The sequence below is a fragment of the Gorilla gorilla genome, chromosome 3, assembly GCF_029281585.2.
Source record: "Gorilla gorilla gorilla isolate KB3781 chromosome 3, NHGRI_mGorGor1-v2.1_pri, whole genome shotgun sequence".
Taxonomy (NCBI): Eukaryota; Metazoa; Chordata; class Mammalia; order Primates; family Hominidae; genus Gorilla; species Gorilla gorilla.
In genome coordinates this window covers 89,500,310-89,520,596 of record NC_073227.2, presented here as the reverse complement: position 1 = coordinate 89,520,596, position 20,287 = coordinate 89,500,310, and the positions used below count along the sequence as shown (strand labels likewise).

At 33.4% G+C, this 20,287-nt stretch overlaps 1 protein-coding gene across 1 annotated transcript; it reads left to right on the top strand.

Moving 5' to 3' along the window:
- Window positions 1-4,273: 4,273 nt before the first annotated feature.
- LOC115934311 (UDP-glucuronosyltransferase 2B11-like) lies at window positions 4,274-19,206 on the top strand. The gene is given in 7 exon segments (XM_031010251.3): window positions 4,274-4,730; window positions 4,733-4,993; window positions 6,247-6,395; window positions 10,472-10,603; window positions 13,391-13,478; window positions 14,303-14,522; window positions 18,227-19,206. Coding segments are annotated over 7 exon segments (1,587 nt in total). The 3' UTR covers window positions 18,507-19,206.
- The last annotated feature ends 1,081 nt before the right edge of the window (window positions 19,207-20,287 follow it).

Below are 20,287 nucleotides of genomic sequence, written 5' to 3'. Positions count from 1 at the left end.
CCCCACCCCCAACACACCCACACAGAGAGTCACCACCAGAGCACTACCTAGTGGAGCTGTGAGAAGTGGGCCACCATCCTCCAGACCCCAGTATGGTACATCAACAAACAGTTTAGACCATCCAACTGGAAAAACCACAGACATTCAATGCCAGCCCATGAAAACAGCCAAGAGGAGGGCTGTACCCTGCAAAGCCAAAGGGGCTGAGCTGCCCAAGACCATGGAATCCCACTGCCTATATCAGTGTGACCTGTATTTGAGACATGGAGTCAAAGAAGATCATTTTGGCAATGACTGCCCCTGGATTTTACCACCTTACCTGGATTTTGGACTTGCATGGGGCCTGTAGTCCCTTTGTCTTGGCCAATTTCTGCCATTTAGAAGGAGAGTATTTACCCAATGCCTGTTTCTTCATTGTATCTAGAAAGTAACTAACTTGCTTTTGTTTTTTAGGCTCATAGGCAAAAAGGACTTGTCTTATCTCAGATGAGACTTTGAACTGTGGACTTTTGAGTTAATGCTGAAATTAGTTAAGACTTTGGGGAACTGATGGGAGTGCATGATTGGTTTTTAAATGTGAGGACCTGATATTTGGAAGGGGCCAAGGGAAGAATGATATGACTTGGCTGTGTCCTCACCGAAATTTCATCTTGAATTGTAGCTCCCATAATTCCCACATGTTGTGGGAGGAACTTGGTGAGAGGTAATTGAATCATGGTAGGGCATCTTTCCCATGCTGTTCCCATGATAGTGAATAGGTGTCTTGAGGTATTATAGTTTTATAAAAGAGAGTTTCCCTACACAAGCCTTCTTGCCTGCCTCCACGTATTACATAACATTGCTTCTCATTTGCCTTTTCAAAAGTAGGAAGCAAGACTGGACTGTGGAACAAATTAGGATATAATTCAGTGCAATGGTTTGAATGTTTGAGTGCTCCAAAGATTAATATGCTAAAATTCTTATAACCAAAATGACTGTATTAGCAGACAGAACCTTTTAGGAGGTGTTTAGGTCACGAAGGCAGAGTCCTCATTAGTGGAATTAATTTCATTCCAAAATTTGCTCACAAGAACACATTCATCTCTTTTCCCCATTAAGACATGGTGATGGGCTGCCATCTTGGAGGAATGCCCAATACCAGCATCTTGATTGTGAAACCTTCAGCCTCAAGAACTGTGGCAAATAAATGTTTTTTGTCTGTATGCTAGGCAATGTATGGTATTTTTCTATATAGCACCCTGAGCAAGCTAAGACATGCAGTCTCAGCATAGGTTTCATCTCACCCACTGGGAGTTCTGAAGACAAGTTAGCCCTTCATAGTTGGACCACATTGAAATGAGGAGAATGGGCCTTCAAAGTCTTACATATGACCAGGCGTTGGATATGGGCTGTCTTGGAAAGGTCACTTTACACTAGATAGCTTCAGCAGCGCTGTACTGAGAGAGAGCGCTTATAGGTGAGTTATGTCAGTTGTCAGTCACTTCATCAGCTGGAAAGTAATTTATATATTCCCAAAGGGAAAATCTGGGTGACACATAATGCATGCACTCAAGGACATTAAAAATATTGAGCAATATTGCCACTCTGTAGGCAATATTTGCTCAGAAACTGTGTTCAAACATCCTTTTAAGAAAGATTTACCTCATTTCAGGTTAACAGATTATTAATAGAATAAAAATAAATTTGTATATTTTGTGACATGCATGTTTTCCTTCCTAATTCTACTTTGATGTAAATTTCTGATGAGACTTTTTAAAAGTACAAATTACCTGAATTACAAAGCAATCTGTGAAACAAGTTCAGGAGTAGGTATTTAGAAGATAAATACTTTCTAAGAGTGAGAAACATAAGGAATGCTGCAAATATTCAGAAAAAGAAAATATTGTGATTTAGACAAAATATTTTCAAATGAAGCAAAGTAACTGTAATTGTACTTAAAACATATCTGTTTGGATAAAAAGAAAATGAATTTCTATAGTCAGAAAAACAATGTCAAGAAACATGAAATGATGCTAGTATCATAATTGTGAAAATACATAGAGAAAATGAAGACGGTCTATTTGAGAATGTTAAGATAAATAAGAATAGATCACACCCCTGCCTCATTGTTGACACAATATGCTTTCTTATACTAGAAACTCCTCTTCATATACAATTAAATTATCTCTTGTTCTGGAGACAGCCACATTTACAATAAGAATGAAATTGATTATTCACACATGCAAACACAAAATCATTCATCCTTTTCTTTATTCACTTGCTTTCCAAAACCTCTACTGTCAATACTTAAATCATTGTGACATTGATTGATATTGATATGTACCCAGTTAGAGAAAGTTATAAAGAAAGATAGCATTTTAACAAGTTGTCTAAGAAATGGGCTTTTTTGTTTCTTATGCTGACAGTTGTATTCTAGCTCTGAGTCCTGCGAGAATGTGCTGGTGTGGCCGATGAAATACAGTCTTTGTATCAATTTAATGTTGATAATTGATGAGCTTGCTCAGAACACCATGAGGTAACTGTGCTTGTCACCTTCGCTTCTATCCTCATTGATTCCAACAATCTGCTGTTAAATTTGAGGTTTATCCCACATCTTTTACTGAGAGTGAACTTGATTTCATTTTTATGAAGTTGATCAAGATGTGGACATATAAGTTTCCAAAGAGTACATTGTTGGCATATGATTCAGAGATGCAAAAACTACATATCATGAATGTTCTGATACTGTTCAAAAGCTCATTGAGTATGCTGTTTTGAACAAGAAAATTATCAGGAACAACAAGATTCCAGAATTTATGTCATTCTTGCAGATGTCAGTTCTCAGTAGTGAGCTGCTATCTGAACAACTTAATCTGTTAAACATTTGATATACATTTGGTCTACTATCATCAATTTACAACTGGCAGTATGTACCAAGAACTCTGTGGAGAACTTACATTACCTCCTTTTTATGTAAGTGTTGTCATATCAGAACTTAGTACAAAAATACATTTGTAGAAAGGTGAAAAATCTGTTGCATTTTCTTCATTTTGACTTTGCATTTGAGATTTTTAACAAAAAGAAGTGGGATCAGTTTTACAGTGAAGTATTAGGTAAGTTAGTGTTTAATTTATTCACTTTTCCCTCCAATATGTGGAAGGAAACCTTCCTTTTTTGTGTCTGTTGGAGTGGTGTTTATAAATTGAAATACAAAATAACCTTTTTGGTTATGTGAAAGACAAGGGTTGGCAAGGTTGTGGAGACATTGAAACCCTCATACGTTGTTGGTGAGAATAGAAAATTATTCACCCACTGTGAAAAAGTCTAGCAATTCCTCAAAAGATTACACTTACATTTACCACATAATTCAGTAATTGCCTTTCTAGGCATATCCCCAAGAAAAATAAAAACATGTCCACAGAAATGATGCACATGAATGTTAATCAATGCTATTCATAATGGCCAAAAGTGGAAGAAAATCAATATCCATCAACTGAGAAATGAATAAATAAATTGTGTTTATAAATAGCATCTGATACTATTTGGCAATAGACACGAAGTCCTTATTTACACTATTCTATGGTCGGTCCTTTAAAAACATTAAACTAAATAAAAGAAGCCAACCACAAAAGTCCACATATTGTATAGTTTCATTTATATTTAAAAAGATCCTGAATAGGTGTATTTGTAGAGGGAGAAATTAGATTACTAGTTGCCCAGTGCAGGATGGATGCAGAAACTCAGTGGGGAGAAGGGAGCTAATATACAGGATTTTTTTTTTTAGATAAAACTCATTGTTATGTTGGATGCACAAATCTGTGAATTTACAAGGAAATACTTAATTTTAAATAATAATTGATGAATCGTACGGTATTTGGATTATACTTCAACAAAGTTTTACAAGATATTCCTTGAACCACGATATTCAAAAATGCTATTTGCATTGTACAGTCACTTCATCTCTTATTCTGTGTCAAGGTCCCTGTAGGACTCTGTCACTTGCCACTGTTCTTGACACTATTATAAAATAGGTTACATAAAACAGGGTACTTGCAAGGTCATAATCTGAGGTGGATGACAGCGAGTATAAACATACAAGAAACATCAAACATCCTTGAGTAAATATGAAGTAATCGAACTTTGTTTGTCTTCTTGCCATCCATGGACTCAGGATGTTCATATAATGTATTTACTTTGAATTGAAGGAGTTATGTTTTAACTTGATTGATTTATCTCTGTATATAAGTATGAGGAAGAAACAGTGACTTGAAAAGAATTATCACATTGCACCAGGATGGCTCTGAAATGGACATCAGTTCTTCTGCTGATACATCTCAGTTGTTACTTTAGCTCTGGGAGTTGTGGAAAGGTGCTGGTGTGGGCCGCAGAATACAGCCTTTGGATGAATATGAAGACAATCCTGAAAGAGCTTGTTCAGAGAGGTCATGAGGTGACTGTACTGGCATCTTCAGCTTCCATTCTTTTTGATCCCAATGATGCATCCACTCTTAAATTTGAAGTTTATCCTACATCTTTAACTAAAACTGAATTTGAGAATATCATCATGCAACAGGTTAAGAGATGGTCAGACATTCGAAAAGATAGCTTTTGGTTATATTTTTCACAAGAACAAGAAATCCTGTGGGAATTATGTGACATATTTAGAAACTTCTGTAAAGATGTAGTTTCAAATAAGAAACTTATGAAAAAACTACAAGAATCAAGATTTGACATCATTTTTGCAGATGCTTTTTTCCTTGTGGTGAGCTGCTGGCTGAGCTATTTAACATACCCTTTGTGTACAGTCTCTTCTTCACTCATGGCTACACAATTGAAAGGCATAGTGGAGGACTGATTTTCCCTCCTTCCTACATACCTATTGTTATGTCAAAATTAAGTGATCAAATGACTTTCATGGAGAGGGTAAAAAATATGATCTATGTGCTTTATTTTGACTTTTGGTTCCAAATGTGTGATATGAAGAAGTGGGATCAGTTTTACAGTGAAGTTTTAGGTAAGAATTTGAAGCAGAGCTTATATAAAGCCATAAAGTCACGGAAGTGGAGTTTTTGTTAAGTGAATTTATGAAATGAAAATACAAGATGATCCATCAATCTCACAAATATTATAGAAAAGCTTAAATTATAGGGTCTCTTAAAACCCTGTGGTCATCACTCATACAGAACACCCCAGGAAATCATAAACCTATATATTAGTACACCTAAGACTTTAAGCGATTACACATCTGTTTTACTATATAATGTTTTAGATCTTAAAAACAGTAAAATCCATCAAGTAACATCTTACCCAATGTATAGATTTAGAATGAGTAATTACACGTTTTTCTACAACTATCTATAAAATGGCAGAAATTTTTCCTTGTAAACCTCAGTTTTCTTATTTAGAAATTAAAAGATATTCCCATGTTACCAGAAGGTTTCCTTCACAGTAGAGAGAGATAATTTCTACATCTCAGATGCAAAAATCAATAAGGGTAATTTGAAGTTTCTAATGTTTCTATACTCCCTCACTAAAAAATTGGAATTCATTCATTTGAAGTCCAATTATCTTGTTGAAGTGTGAAGGTTGTTAGATCTATATAGTTTATTTGAAACTATGTCTCTTTATTAAAAAATATGAGACAGATTAAGTTTGAGTACAGATCACTATTTCAATAATTTCTCAAAAATATCTAGCTATAATTTACAAATATATTTACTTAAAAGATAATATTATTAAGATCTTAGCTCAAATCCAAATGAGTAGTTGGTACAAGGATTTCTGCCATACTCTCAAAATAGTCCAGAGTTCACTTGAAGAACCAAAGATAAAAGGATTAACTTAATGTGTTGTGTAAACTAGACTGTTAGAAAATTGGTTTTATGGGTACAGTAGAATTAATTGATTATGGAGCTCAAAGAGTTGTTTAAATATCTATATGCTACTATTGAAGCTTTAAAGAGAAAATAAATTGATGTTTAATTATCTATGACTTATTTTAATAATTGTGAGTATACTGACTTGACATTAGAGATGTCGCTTAACCTCATAATTCTTCCACTACTTTGCCTTTCTTATAAATAAACATGTGCAAAATATATAATACATAAAAAATATATTATTCATATATATGAATGTATGTATATATTTTTCAAAGCACACAAACTTTACCTACATCTTTGCCTACATTATTCTAACCCCTTTCAGAAAGTTATGTAAAGTAATTATCTTATGTCATCCACTTTTTCTTTTCTTTATTCCTCTCAGGAAGACCCACTACCTTATTTGAGACAATGGGGAAAGCTGACATACGGCTTATGCGAAACTCCTGGAATTTTCAATTTCCTCATCCATTCTTACCAAACGTTGATTTTGTTGGAGGACTCCACTGCAAACCTGCCAAACCCCTACCTAAGGTAAACATACTTTCGTTGGTTTTATTTTGTTGGCTTCGAAGTTTCAGTAGAAATGAGTCTATAGTCTTCATTCAGAATGTCTGACTTACACTGAAAGAAAGATGGGAAGTAGGTGGTGTAAAGCAGATACCAATTAGAAACTCATGTATATGTTAATACCATCACACGTATGTGAGTTTTATGCATATTACAAATAGAGAGGAAGAGTAAGGAGACTTTGAAAATAGGGTTGATTAAAGTAAGGTCTTGATTATGCAACACCTAAGAAGGTATTGGTCATTCATTCAAAGAATATTTATAAAGGGATTAGCACAAAACCCAAGTAAGTGCAGAAATTTCAGAGAAGAAAATAGACACAGTTTCTGTCCCCACATATCTTACATTCTACTTTGAAATATAGAAAAGTAATTAATGAAAATGTTATAAAAAACTATTATCTCAAGGAAAAACCCAATGTCAAGAAAGCATCAGTGGAGATAATAGAAAGTATCCTGGAGTCACTGATTAGTAAGATGAGGGCTACACAATATGCAGGAATAGGTAAAATAATGATGGGGAGAGGCAGACAAAAAGGGAAAGCAGATAAAGTGGTCAGGACAGTTCTCAAGTCCTCAGGTTTTGTTTTCAGGGAATGACTAAGAATCAGATGATACTAAGAGGTAAATTAGAGCCAGATACATATTAGGAGTGGAAATATTTGTTAAGAATATTGAAAAACTACTAAAAAGAGTTAAGAAATAAATATATATGAAATTATTCTCTTTTTTAAGAAAAGCCTCCAAGATATTCAATGGATTAAATTACAGAAGGGCCACACTGTAAAGAGCCAACCATTCAGGAAATTTTGCATGGATTCAGGTAGCAGATGATGGAAAAGTGGACTAGAATGTTGATAGAAATCATTATGCCCACATTTACAGAAATAGTGCCAACTTCATATTGTGTTGTGTGGAAAAAATATTAAAACAGACAAAACACTTAAAATGTCTGTGGCATACAGTCAGTGACTCAGAAATGTTATTAATTTTGCAATTATGGTTATTTTATTACTAATACTACTAACTGCTTAACATGTGCAAGTCACTTGAGATATCATTCCTCATTTAAGAGAACCAGATTATTCAGCACATCAAGGTTATATACTCTTGGAAAGTCATAGATGACAGATACCCTGTGGACTTGATTAAAATTAGACATATCAATTGTGACAACAAGTTGAGCTAGTTGAAATTCTAAAATTCTACCATAAGTAATAAGGATCTTCACCAGTATTCCAGCTTAAAACACTTCCTCAACAATATAACTGTGTGCCTTAAATATGTGCAGACAAACCCAGGGTTCACTTGACTTTAATAAAGCATTTAAATCATTTCTGCATTGAGATCCCAGAATTTTACATTTTAGAGCATAAACATACCCTATTAGAGCAGATGATGTCTGCCTTGTGACAAGCAACTCAGTAAAGCTTCCTGGGGGAACTTGTCTCAACATCATAGGTGCCTGACAGAGAAGCACAGAGATAGTGAACAATGCACGTATAATAAAGACCAAATAATTTCTACCACTTGTAGCTGAATAGTGCCCTTAGTTTCAATATGAAAAAAAATTCTGTCAGCATATAAGATTATATTCCTTTTGAAAGAACACAAAAATCTCATATATTTTAAATTAATATCACATTTTAAGACATATGTACAAAGTAAGCCTTCTTCAATGCATTATTACTCAACCTCTTAAAAGAACATGTTTGCTTACATAAAACTGAGATGTTATTCCATTGTTAAAACTCACTATCTATGTTTAATGCAAATTGTATGGGCTTTATATAGTCACTTTCTCAAGAGACAAAAGCTGAGGTAAAGACTAATGAAAAATCTATGTCACTCTACACTACTCTTGAAAGATTTCCCCATTCACATTAAGGGAAACTGACAGTGCGAATAGGAGGAGGAAGAGAGTAGGAGGTGTAAAAGGACAAGAAAAAAGGTTGACTAGTAGTACAATAGTGGTAATTACTAATACTAGGTCTTGTTATTAACTTGCAGAAAGCTTTGAATGCAAGTCAACGGTTATGAAGCCAGTTATTTAACTGTTTATTATGTAAAATAATTGCTAACACAGGTTGCTTTCTTTTCAATTATATATTACATTCTCAGATAATTTCTATATATTTTAAGAGAATAAGACACGTGACAAAATGCATCGTGTTTTAAAAATGCATATTGTTATTAATTTTATAATATATTCACATGAAATCATAAAAAAAATCAAGGTGCACCTATTAAACCTTATGGAAAATATTCACAAAATTAACATTAGAAGTAATCCAAAATCTTACATGAAAGAATGATTAAAACTTATGTGCATACAATAGCATTAAAATAATTTTATCAATGAAATGTTCAATTACACCATCAGCCATAATACAAATAGAGTTAGAAAATGATAAATATAACAAGGTGGCAAGTTTTTGCAGGATAAAATGTATATACAATAAGATTAAAATTTTCTCAATAAGTGTCACATGTATACATTGACCTATATAAATAGGACAAAATCCATAATAAAAAAATACATATTTTCTATAAATAATATCTCTAGGTAGAAGTTTTAGAAAAATTATTTTTTAAAAACTTTTCATACTTCTATACAATTTCTTACATTAATTTTGTATTATTTTTATAATATTATCACAAAAGGAGAAACAACCAGTCCATATCAGTGATGAGTCTCTAAACAGAGATTAGAGTCCTTCAACACTGGGTAGAAAAACAAGGCTCTGATATCAAGCCAGTGAGATGAAACACTGAAAATAAGTTACATTAAATGTGGCTACAGGTGACTGCAATCACACACAACACCTAGAAGCCCCAGGTATTACGTGGAATAGTAGTACAAGGACTCTCACATTAACGTAAGATTAAAAATCACATTTTAAAAAAACACTCTGCCATATGTGGTGCACTGTTTACGTTTAGCCAATTTTTTCTTTGTTTTGTTAAAAACCATTTGGAAAAGTTTTACCCCAATGATTAAATCTGAATATATTTAAATTTAAATTTAAATATTAGTATACATTGGGGAACTCAAGTCAGAATAATTCTCAATCAATTGCAGCCAAGCACATCTTTACCAGGAGTGTAATGTGGTGTGCGTGAGCTACTCAAAAGAGAGACAAGATCTCCCCTGCAGAAAGGTGGCCTCATCTATTCTGGTGCAAGTGCTGCCTCTGAGACACAACAAAGTGATGATGAGAGTTCCTCACATGCAGTTATAAACAGCACATCAATTTAACAGTGTGATTTCAGGGCAGTAGGTGCTCCACCTAAAAAAAACCCGAAAGGTACAATTATTCAACAACTAACTATAAACTCTGCAATTCCATATGATAAATGAGACTCCCAAGACTGATTCATAAAAATTCCAAATCACAATATTAGACTCAGGAATGTCAGTGATTCTTAACCACCAGCTTTTATTTTCATTTTTTGAAAAACTACTGGAAAACTCTGACAAACTTTAAGTGAAGCATAAAGCATTGTAGAGGAACATAAATGTAGATATCAAATTATCCCAACTGTGAATAGCTTTTCCTCAGTGCTCATATTTAGGGAAGTAAACCACTAATGGCTACAAACTAAAAGAATTCTACAGAAAATCTGCCTGAAATAAACACAAGTGATTTAGCAGAAGAAAAATATAGGATTAAAGCCTAGTGGTGCCACTTTTCCAAGAACATATATTAGTAATTATAGTATCATAAGTGAAGAGTCTGGGTATAGTTTTTAACATTATCTCCCTGACTACAATGTAATAGCTCCGTTTCTTTTCTCCATTACACATGCAGACACATACATACCTATACACACATATTTACACAAATATCCTTAACAGAGGCCAACTATCTCAAACATCTTCTTGCAAAGAAACTCAGTGATTGAGTCAGTTAAAAAATATTATTTACTCCAATAATTCCTCAAAATACTTGATTTTCTCTCTTTAATATTTGGTACAAATTCTTTAGTAGTGCCTGCTATGGTGATACTCTTTTGTGATGAAACAATTTTTTTTCACAGGAAATGGAGGAGTTTGTACAGAGCTCTGGAGAAAATGGTGTTGTGGTGTTTTCTCTGGGGTCAGTGATAAGTAACATGACAGCAGAAAGGGCCAATGTAATTGCAACAGCCCTTGCCAAGATCCCACAAAAGGTAAGATAAAGGGCCTTACTGGTGTGGAAAACTGCTGAAAGAGGCTGTTAATGTTTGTGATCTACATAGAAAGAATATTAATAGTAGACTGAACTCTTTACAGCCAAATACATCCTTAAATATGCTTATGTAGCTTCCACCAACACAAGTAATAGTTGTGCCTCACACTTATGGTTACATGTGGCCCTGGGGGAGTTACTACCTTTGGTATTCATGAGTGGCTCCTATTAGTATCAGTGGGAACTCAGTACTCCATAGGTATCCACAAAAGGGAACTTGAGACTCATGGTTATTTTTAATTTCTGATATTAAGAGTCATACATACTGCTGAAATTAACTTAATATATTTCAGGTAAGTGAAAATGGTGCCTAATGTAGTCTTTAGAATGACTTCCAAGTGTTTTCAACTAAAAATATATATCCAGAACTGCCTCTTTGTAGAAATACAAGTAAGACTTATGATCATTTTCTTCAAAGCTGTTTCCCTAATCTCAGCAGTATCCAATGAGTGAAGAAGATTTGACTTACTCTTGGGCCACCTCTATTACTTACCGTACTCTGGAAGCTCTTGGTGAATGTTTACAATTAAGGAATGTACTATTTCTGTTTGTACTTTAAGTCAAATGCTTATGTGAAATATGTGACAACAAATAGAGAACACTGCCTGAAGCAGGAAGATGAAAGAGAAAGGATGGAGATGGATCCTGACCTGAAGGTGGATCCTGTCCAGTATAAAATGTGGCCCCACAAGGACTCAGCACTAACTACCAGATTAACAACTCCTCCCAATGGAGGCAGCAGAAGGAAATATAGGAAGGAGTCAAACAGAAGGAAGAGAGGCAGGGGAACAGGTTCGGATGTCCCCTCCACAGAACATAGTAGGAATATATTTTCTTCTGTATACAGTAAACCAGGGACCTTTGTGTATTTGTGAATTACTTCTTAATTTCCTATCTGATAAAGCTTTCTTGTAATGACCTCTAACTTTTTGCTGAAACCTGAGTTACTTTAACACTGATGTAGCAAATAAAAGTTAAACACTGTAATTATTGTTCACTTTATGAGGATTGCTTTGGAGTTTCAAAATTAGTAACTTAAAATGAAAATGTCTTGGCTATAGCAGAACATATTAATCACTGTTGTCAAAGCTTTGTAGCACGTTATCTAAGTGTTAATAATCAGTTGACCAAATTCAGCAAAGTACAATTTTGAGTTTATTCATTAGCTTTATTTTTATTCATGATACCAAAAGGTTCCTCATTTCTAGGCCAAAAAAAAAAATCCAAAATTAACAATCATGGTAATATTCTGAATTTGTGTCAAAAATTGTCGCTTGAAATTTATATGGGAAGTAGTGCTTGATAATTTGTAATTCCAATGAAGTTATACATAAAATCTTGGCAGCATTTATTAAGTTCTTATAAGTAGCTTATTTTATAGACTTGCTATTTTGTCAATCAAAGGACAACAGGCTCTAATATAATAACCTACCGACAAGTAGATACATTTAAACTACTTCTCATATTATTCAAAAACAAACGAATACATTACAATTAAATTTGGAGATGAAAACTAATATAAAATACATAAAACAAACATACAGGTCATTACTAAATAGTTACTGTTTTATTACACTAGTATTACAATGACTCCGTATAATTTTTTACACTTTTTTTATAATATTTTTATTTTTTAATTTAAATTAATTTAACTTTTATTTTTAACTTTTAAGTTCAGGAGTACATGTGCAGGTTTTTTACATAGGTAAACTTGTGTCATGGGGGTTTGTTGTACTGATTGTGTCATCATTCAGTTATTAAGACTAATATTCATTTATTATTTTTCCTGATCCTCTCTTTCCTCCCACCCTCCACCCTCCAATACATCTCAGTGTATGTTGTTGCCATCTATGTGTCCACGTGTTCTCATCTTTTAGGTTCCACTCATTAGTGAGGACATGTCACATTTGGATTTCAATTCCTATGTTAGTTTCCTAAGGCTAACGGCCTCCAGCTCCATCCTTATCCCTGCAAAATACGTATTTTTGTTTTTTAATGGCTGCATAATATTCTGTAGTGTATATATGCCATATTTTCTTTATTCATTCCATAATTGATGGTCATTTAGGTTGACTGCATGTCCTTGCTATTGTGAATAGTACTGCAACTAACATATATGTTCATGGATCTTTATAAAAGAACAAGTTATAGTCCTTTAGTTATATACCCAGTAATGGGATTGCTGGGTTTCATGGTATTTTTGCCTCTAGGTTTCTGAGGAATGGCCACACTGTCTTCCACAATGGTTGAACTAATTTACATTCCAACCAACAGAGTATAAACATTCCTTTTCTATACAACCTCGCCAACATCATGATATTTTTTGAATTTTTAATAATGGCCATTCTGACTGGTGTGAGATGCTATCTCATTATGGTTTTGATTTGAATTTCTCTAATGATCTGTGATGTTAAGTTTTTTTTCTTAGTATGATGGTTAGCCGCAGGTAGGTCTTCTTTTAAAAAGTGTAACAACTTTTTGAATATTTGAAGTTTTCATTGATAGTCTTATTTTTCTATGGTACTGTTTTGGAAAATCATGGTTTCTTATATATCTAAATCATTATAAAAGTTAAGAAAATAAAATGTGAGTATTCTTTTTACATCAATCTTTGAGTAGATTTATTTACTAACATCACTTGATCTCATACCTACACTTTTTACAGTTCTAACATTCTACAATTTTTGAGTTCCACTCATGGAATAAGATATTCTCTTTACTGTAACAGGTTCTGTGGAGATTTGATGGGAATAAACCAGATGCCTTAGGTCTCAATACTCGGCTGTATAAGTGGATACCCCAGAATGACCTTCTAGGTAACACTCTGGTGAACAAATACTGGATATATTAGTAACTGCACATTAGAGGGTTAATGAAACATGCTTAGTGAATATTTGTTATAGGAAAACAAAAAATAACTTCTTTGTACTTATTTTCCAGTCCCAGGGGAAAAGAATATGGTAGAATTGTTGGCATTTTATGATATATACTCACATTCTTTATGGTCAGAATCAGAGATAATCTTTATTTCAGGTGCTATTATATCTCACAGAATTTTTCAATATCTTCCTGGGCTGTCTCTCTGTCTCCTGTTTCTACAACTTAACACCTGTTTTCTCCTCTCCTGCAGGATTATTTCAAATGCCAGTAAATATAATAGCTCTTCTATCACCAGTAACTCTGTATTTTCTGGAGGACTAAATTCCTAATCTTAAAGTAACGGCACATTTCATGATGAAGTGTGACCTGTCTTTCTTCAATCCTAGCACCACCACCAACCCAATGCCTGCTGCCTTGCACACCCCGCATATCACACTCTGTGACTGTACTTAAAATAAAACTTTATTTCATGCCCATCTCTTTGCTGTCCTCTTTTGTGTACATTTAAAAAATCTAGAAAGCACTTTTCATTAGTCCAACTGAAAATCTTATATTAAGTTTTGCAGTCTGAAGTCACACACACCACATAGCTTTCAGTTACATCTCCTAAACAAGTATGTGCTTTTTCATCTGAAGTCTGAAAAGTAATAGCAAATTAGTTCAATGTGTTATCTAGAAAACACTGTCACTTTCAGAACCTTTCATTGTGCATCTCATTTTATTCCTATGAATAATTTTGCTAAAATTCATCCAATCCTAGGTCATGCAAAAACCAGAGCTTTTATAACTCATGGTGGAGCCAGTGGCATCTATGAGGCAATCTACCATGGGATCCCTATGGTGGGCATTCCATTGTTTTGGGATCAACCTGATAACATTGCTTACATGAAGGCCAAGGGAGCAGCTGTTAGATTGGACTTCCACACAATGTCGAGTACAGACTTGTTGAATGCACTGAAGACAGTAATTAATGATCCTTTGTGAGTAGAACAATATTTTTCACTAGGTGGTATTTGTAGATAGCTTCTCTTGTCAATAGTGAGCCTTAGTTTCATCCTTTTTATAAGAGAGTAATCTTGAAAGAATTTAAATGATATAACCAATCTGAAATCTGCTTTGTTTTTATCATCTGTTATTTAAAAGTTGTGTTTGAATCCCATACATCTAATGAGTAACCAGTTAGTGAAACAATTTTCTAAACAAAAATAATTTTAAAATGATATAGATAATATAAAAAATACATTTCTTAAAATTTTAACATAATGAATCCATAGAAGAAAGGAAGAATAAACTTGAAATAATATAATAAAATGTTTTAATTAAATATCTAAAATGACTCAGAATATAACTATTTTCTTGCTGAAAAATTAATTTTTATCATCATTATTGTAACAGACTTGAAAATGAGATTTAATTTCGATAGCTTAAAATCCACCTATTTATGCCATAAAATCCAAATATTTTTACTATGTTTACAGTCATTAAAGTATCACCATTATATAATTTTAGAACATTTTTATCAACACAGAAGAAACTGCAATGACACCAAAATCACTTCCCATAACTGCTTAGTCCTAGTCTAACACCAATTTGTTTTCTTTCTCTATAAGTTATTCTCTCTAGATATTTCATATAAATGGAATCATACAGTCTCAGGTGCTGTGTAAATGACATTTCACCTAGCCTAATTTTTTGTTGTTTTCTTATGGTTTTTATTTTACTTCATATTGTTGTGTGTTATAATACTTCATTTCCTTTGCACTTGTGTAATATTTTATAGTATGGATATGTCATAATTTAGTTGTTCATTTGTCAGTTCATTGGCCTTTTGATTGTTTCCAATTGTGGCTACTAGGAATATTGCTATACTTGTTTTTGCATAAACATGTTTTACTTTCCTTTGAGTTGATACTATAAGTGTAATTGCTGCCTCATGTGAGAACTGTATGTTTATGAAGAACTGCTAAACTGTTTTCCAAAGTACTTGTTGCATTCATCACTACCATCAGCAGTACAACACGGTTCCAATTCCTCCACATTGTTGCCAGACCTCTTATTTTCTTTTTGTTACAACCTTCTTAGAGGGTTTAAAATGATCTCTCATCCTGGTCTTGGATTGCATTTTCATTGCTGCTGAAGATGTTGAGAATCTTTATATGTGATTGTTGATCATTCATATATCTTCTTAGAAAACATGTCTATTCCAATGCTTGGAACATTTTTTTCTATTTGTCTTATTATTAAGTTTTAAGAACTATTTATATATTACGGGTCAAATCAGATATATAATTTTTAAATACTTTGTCCCATTCTGGGTGCACTAACTTTTTACTTTTTGATGATGGTCTTTGAAGCACAAAAAATATAATTTTAAGTTAAATTTTTAATAATTGATTTTGTTCACGCCCGAAAGATAACAATGTGAAAAATTCCTTGCGGAGTCCAGCTACCATCAATTCAGCATTTATAACTACTCTCAATAAAGTTTTTGTGTAAGGAGGGTATCATCTAAAGGAATACTTTAAAAATACTTTATCCCAAAGAAAATGGAAGGATAACGAATGATCAATGTACCTTTAAAGAAGATGGGAAATAATTGAAAAGAAACACAAACCAGCTTGGACGAATAGAAAAGAAATATAAAACAATGTGGTAGATTTAAATGTGATTATACAAATACTTTCACTCAATCTAAACAGACTTTTAATAAAAGAGCAAATAATGAGTAAGGACAGAAAACATTTGAAGAACACAATTAACAAATGGAGTCTTACAATCTAAAATGATGTACACACACATATATACATATACAATACACATATATGTATTGTATATATCAACTTGAAGACACATTTTCCTAGAGTACATCAAATATTTAATCTTTCATTGAAGTGATATGTGGTGGGCAATAAATCAAGACTTATGAAATATAAAAGATTCAATATCATGAAGACTATATGATCCAGCCATAGTGCAAATAAAGGAGGTTAAAAATATGATTACTAAAATATCTTTAAATTTTGGAAATTAACAAAATACACTTCAAAAAAATTTAAAGTCAAGAAGTAAATCATAAGTTTCCATGCACTTTTATCTCAGCAATTCTACTCTCAATTATATACACAACAGATATACATAAATATATAAATCTAATGCTGTATAGCAGTGTTCGTGACAGAATTATCAACAGAGTCCAAAAATTGTTAGCAACCCAAATATCTATTCATCATAAAATGAAGACATAATCTGTGGTTTATCAGTCAACAGAATACTACGTAGTAATGGAATTACCCAAGAACTGCTACATTAAAGAAAAAGACACTTTTGAGTACATATTATGTAATTCAATTACATAAACAAGCAAAACTAATGTTGTTATTCGAAGTCAGGCTAATCCTTAGTTGGAGGACAAAAGTAGTCACTAAAAGGTTCAGAAAAAGAGAATTATTGTAGGCAGGTTGTGATAGCTTATACCATGACCTGAACAGTAGGTAAATTGGTATCTTCACCTCAAGATAATGTTCAAGATGATCTTCCATTTTTGAACTATTCACTTAGTGTATGTATATTTATCTTTTGTGTTTTATATTTAAATGTATATTTTATGAGATATATAAATCATTTACAAAATTCTAGGAATCAAATAGAAAATAAGCACAGAAAACAGAGAAAATCCTAGAGGCTCCATCATTGTCCAGTAAAAGCCTCTCTTAGAGGTAACACTTAGAAGGAAGCCACAAAAAGGGACAGACATATGCCTTGGGTTGTAGCAAGAAAGAATACTCCAAGAGCAGGAGAGAAGGGACAAAACGTGTAAAGTTCTAAGATGAGAACATCTATGGAAGCTTAAAGAAAATTAGAAGGCCAATCTAGAAGACAGTGTGCAGAGGAAAAGTGTTAGAAAAAAGCGTGCCAGTGTCTTACAATGTAGGGTTCTGTAGACCTAATAACAGAGTTGAATTTTATGATTAAAATAATGAGAAACCAGCCAAAAATCTTAATCAGAAGAGTGCCATAGTCTGACATTAATTTCAAAAAATCATTCTGGCTACAGGGTGGGAAACAGTAGGAGACAAAAGAGTAATGTAGAAGAAAAGTGACGAGCTATGAGGTATGTCACTCACCTTGATAAAATTCCTTTTTAGGAACTTACAGATGATAATTCTCACATTGCATTTTCATAGTCTTTCTTACAGCACTTAAAATGGCTCATGATGTTGAGCATGTACTCATATGCCTGTTTGAGAACTAAGAATGTAATTGGATTGTTCATAATACAAAGGATAAATGCTTAAAGGATAAATATCCCATTTTTCATGATGTGATTATTTCACATTGTATCAAAACATCTCATGTACCCCATAAATATATACACTTAATATGGACCCACAAAAACTTAAACAATTAAAAACCAATTAAAATGCCTTATATTCTCTCTGCTTGAAAAAAATTAACTTTCTCACCTGACCTTCCATTTCTGCTTTAAAAATGTTTGTCAATGAGAAAAGTCCAATTTAAAACCCAAACTATTCTATGATAACTCAAATTAAAATACACAAATTCTCTGTCAATTCTTTGACATTTACTTTGAATTATTTGATGCTTTAAAAGCCTTTCATAGACTTGATGTGTACAGGCAAATTAACTTACTTTCAGTGTTGGTATCTTTATTTTTATCCTTCAGATATAAAGAGAATATTATGAAATTATCAAGAATTCAACATGATCAACCAGTAAAGCCCCTGGATCGAGCAGTCTTCTGGATTGAATTTGTCATACGCCACAAAGGAGCCAAACACCTTCGAGTTGCTGCCCGTGACCTCACCTGGTTCCAGTACCACTCTTTGGATGTGATTGGGTTTCTGCTGGCCTGTGTGGCAACTGTAATATTTATCATCACAAAGTTTTGTCTGTTTTGTTTCTGGAAGTTTGCTAGAAAAGGGAAGAAGGGAAAAAGAGATTAGTTATGTCTGACATTTGAAGCTGGAAAACCGGATAGATAGGACAACTTCAGTTTATTCCAGCAAGAAAGAAAAAGTTGTTATGCAAGATTTCTTTCTTCGTGTGACAAAAAAAAAAAAAAAAAAAAAAAAAAAATTTCAAATCTACCTTGTCAAGTAAAAATTTGTTTTTCAGAGATTTACCACCCAGGTAATGGTTAAAAAAATTTTGTGGTAATGAAGAAAATACTAGGGAAATTAAAAAATAATATAAAGCCATATGAGCTCATATTGAAATTTGTTGCACTTATATTGAGATTTGTTGTTTGAATTCACAAGTTACATGAAAAAATTTACTCAGCTTAACTAAATTTCACACATTTTACATAAACACAAGAACATTAAGAAGTCTACTGACAGTATCAGTAGTCACATCCTCAGAATAATTTGGCTTCATTTTGAACAGGATTCTGTTGTTTTAACTGTTGCTAAAGAAACTCTTACATAGCTAAATTGTATAAAAAGTCTCTCTCTTCCTTTTGATATTTTGAGATAAGTAGTATTGCTGTACTTTTACACTGCATGCAGCTTCATTGTCACATTTTTTGCTAAAATTGATGGCCAAATGTTTACTGTTTTAAGAGCTGATGTCATTTCTCAGTGGAAATTATGTGGAAATAGAAATATAGCCACTGTTACCTGCTTCCTACTGTAAAATTGAACTATTTTGCCACATCTTTGGTTTCATGAGCAAATTCTATTTTTTACAGATATGTAAAAATATTTGTCTGGTTGATTTTATTCTGATATTTTTAATTACTTCAATAGTTATTTGGGAACAGGTGGTGTTTGATTAGATGCATACGTTTTTTAGTGGTAATTTCTGAGGTTTTGTTGCACATATCATGTGAGAAGTGTACCTTGCACTGAATGTATAGTCTTGTGTCTCTCACCCCCTCCTGGCCTCCCATCTGAATCCTTAGATCCCGTTATATCATCCTTATGCCTTTGCATCCTAATAGCTTAGATCCGACTTAGAAGTGACAATTGACAATGTTCAGTTTTCTATTCCTGAATTTCTTCACTTAGAATAATGCTCTCCCACTTCATGCAAGTTGCTGTTAATGCCATTAGTTTGTTTCTTTTTACAGCTTAGTAGTATTCCATGGTGTATATATATACGTAGTATGTATATGCATGTGTATATATATGTGTGTGTGTGTGTGTGTGTGTATCAGGGGAACCCACGTTCAATATTTCAATGTAGGTTCTTTCCATTTTCCATCAGTGTTGGCCAGCTGAGAAATAAAGAGAAAGAGTATAAAAAGAGGAATTTTACAGCTGAGCTACTGGGGGTGACATCACATATTGTTAGGACCGTGATGCCCAGCATAGCCTCAAACTAGCAAGTTTTCTATTAAGGGTTTCAAAAGGTGGGGTGGGGGGGTGTAAGAACAGGGAGTAGGTACAAAGATCACATGCTTCAAAGGGCAAAAGGCAGAACAAAGATCACATGCTTCTGAGGGAACAGGACAAAGGGCAAAGCAGAACTACTGATAAGGGTCTATGTTCAGTGGTGCATGTATTGTCTTGATAAACATCTTAAACAACAGAAAACAGGGTTCGAGAGCAGAGAACTGGTCTGACCACAAATTTACCAGGGTGGATATTTTCCCCATCCTAATAAGCCTGAGCGTACTGCAGGAGACCAGGGCATACCTCAGTCCTTATCTCAACAACATAAGACAGACATTCCCAGAGTGGCTGTTTATAGACCTCCCCCCAGGAATGCATTCCTTTCCCAG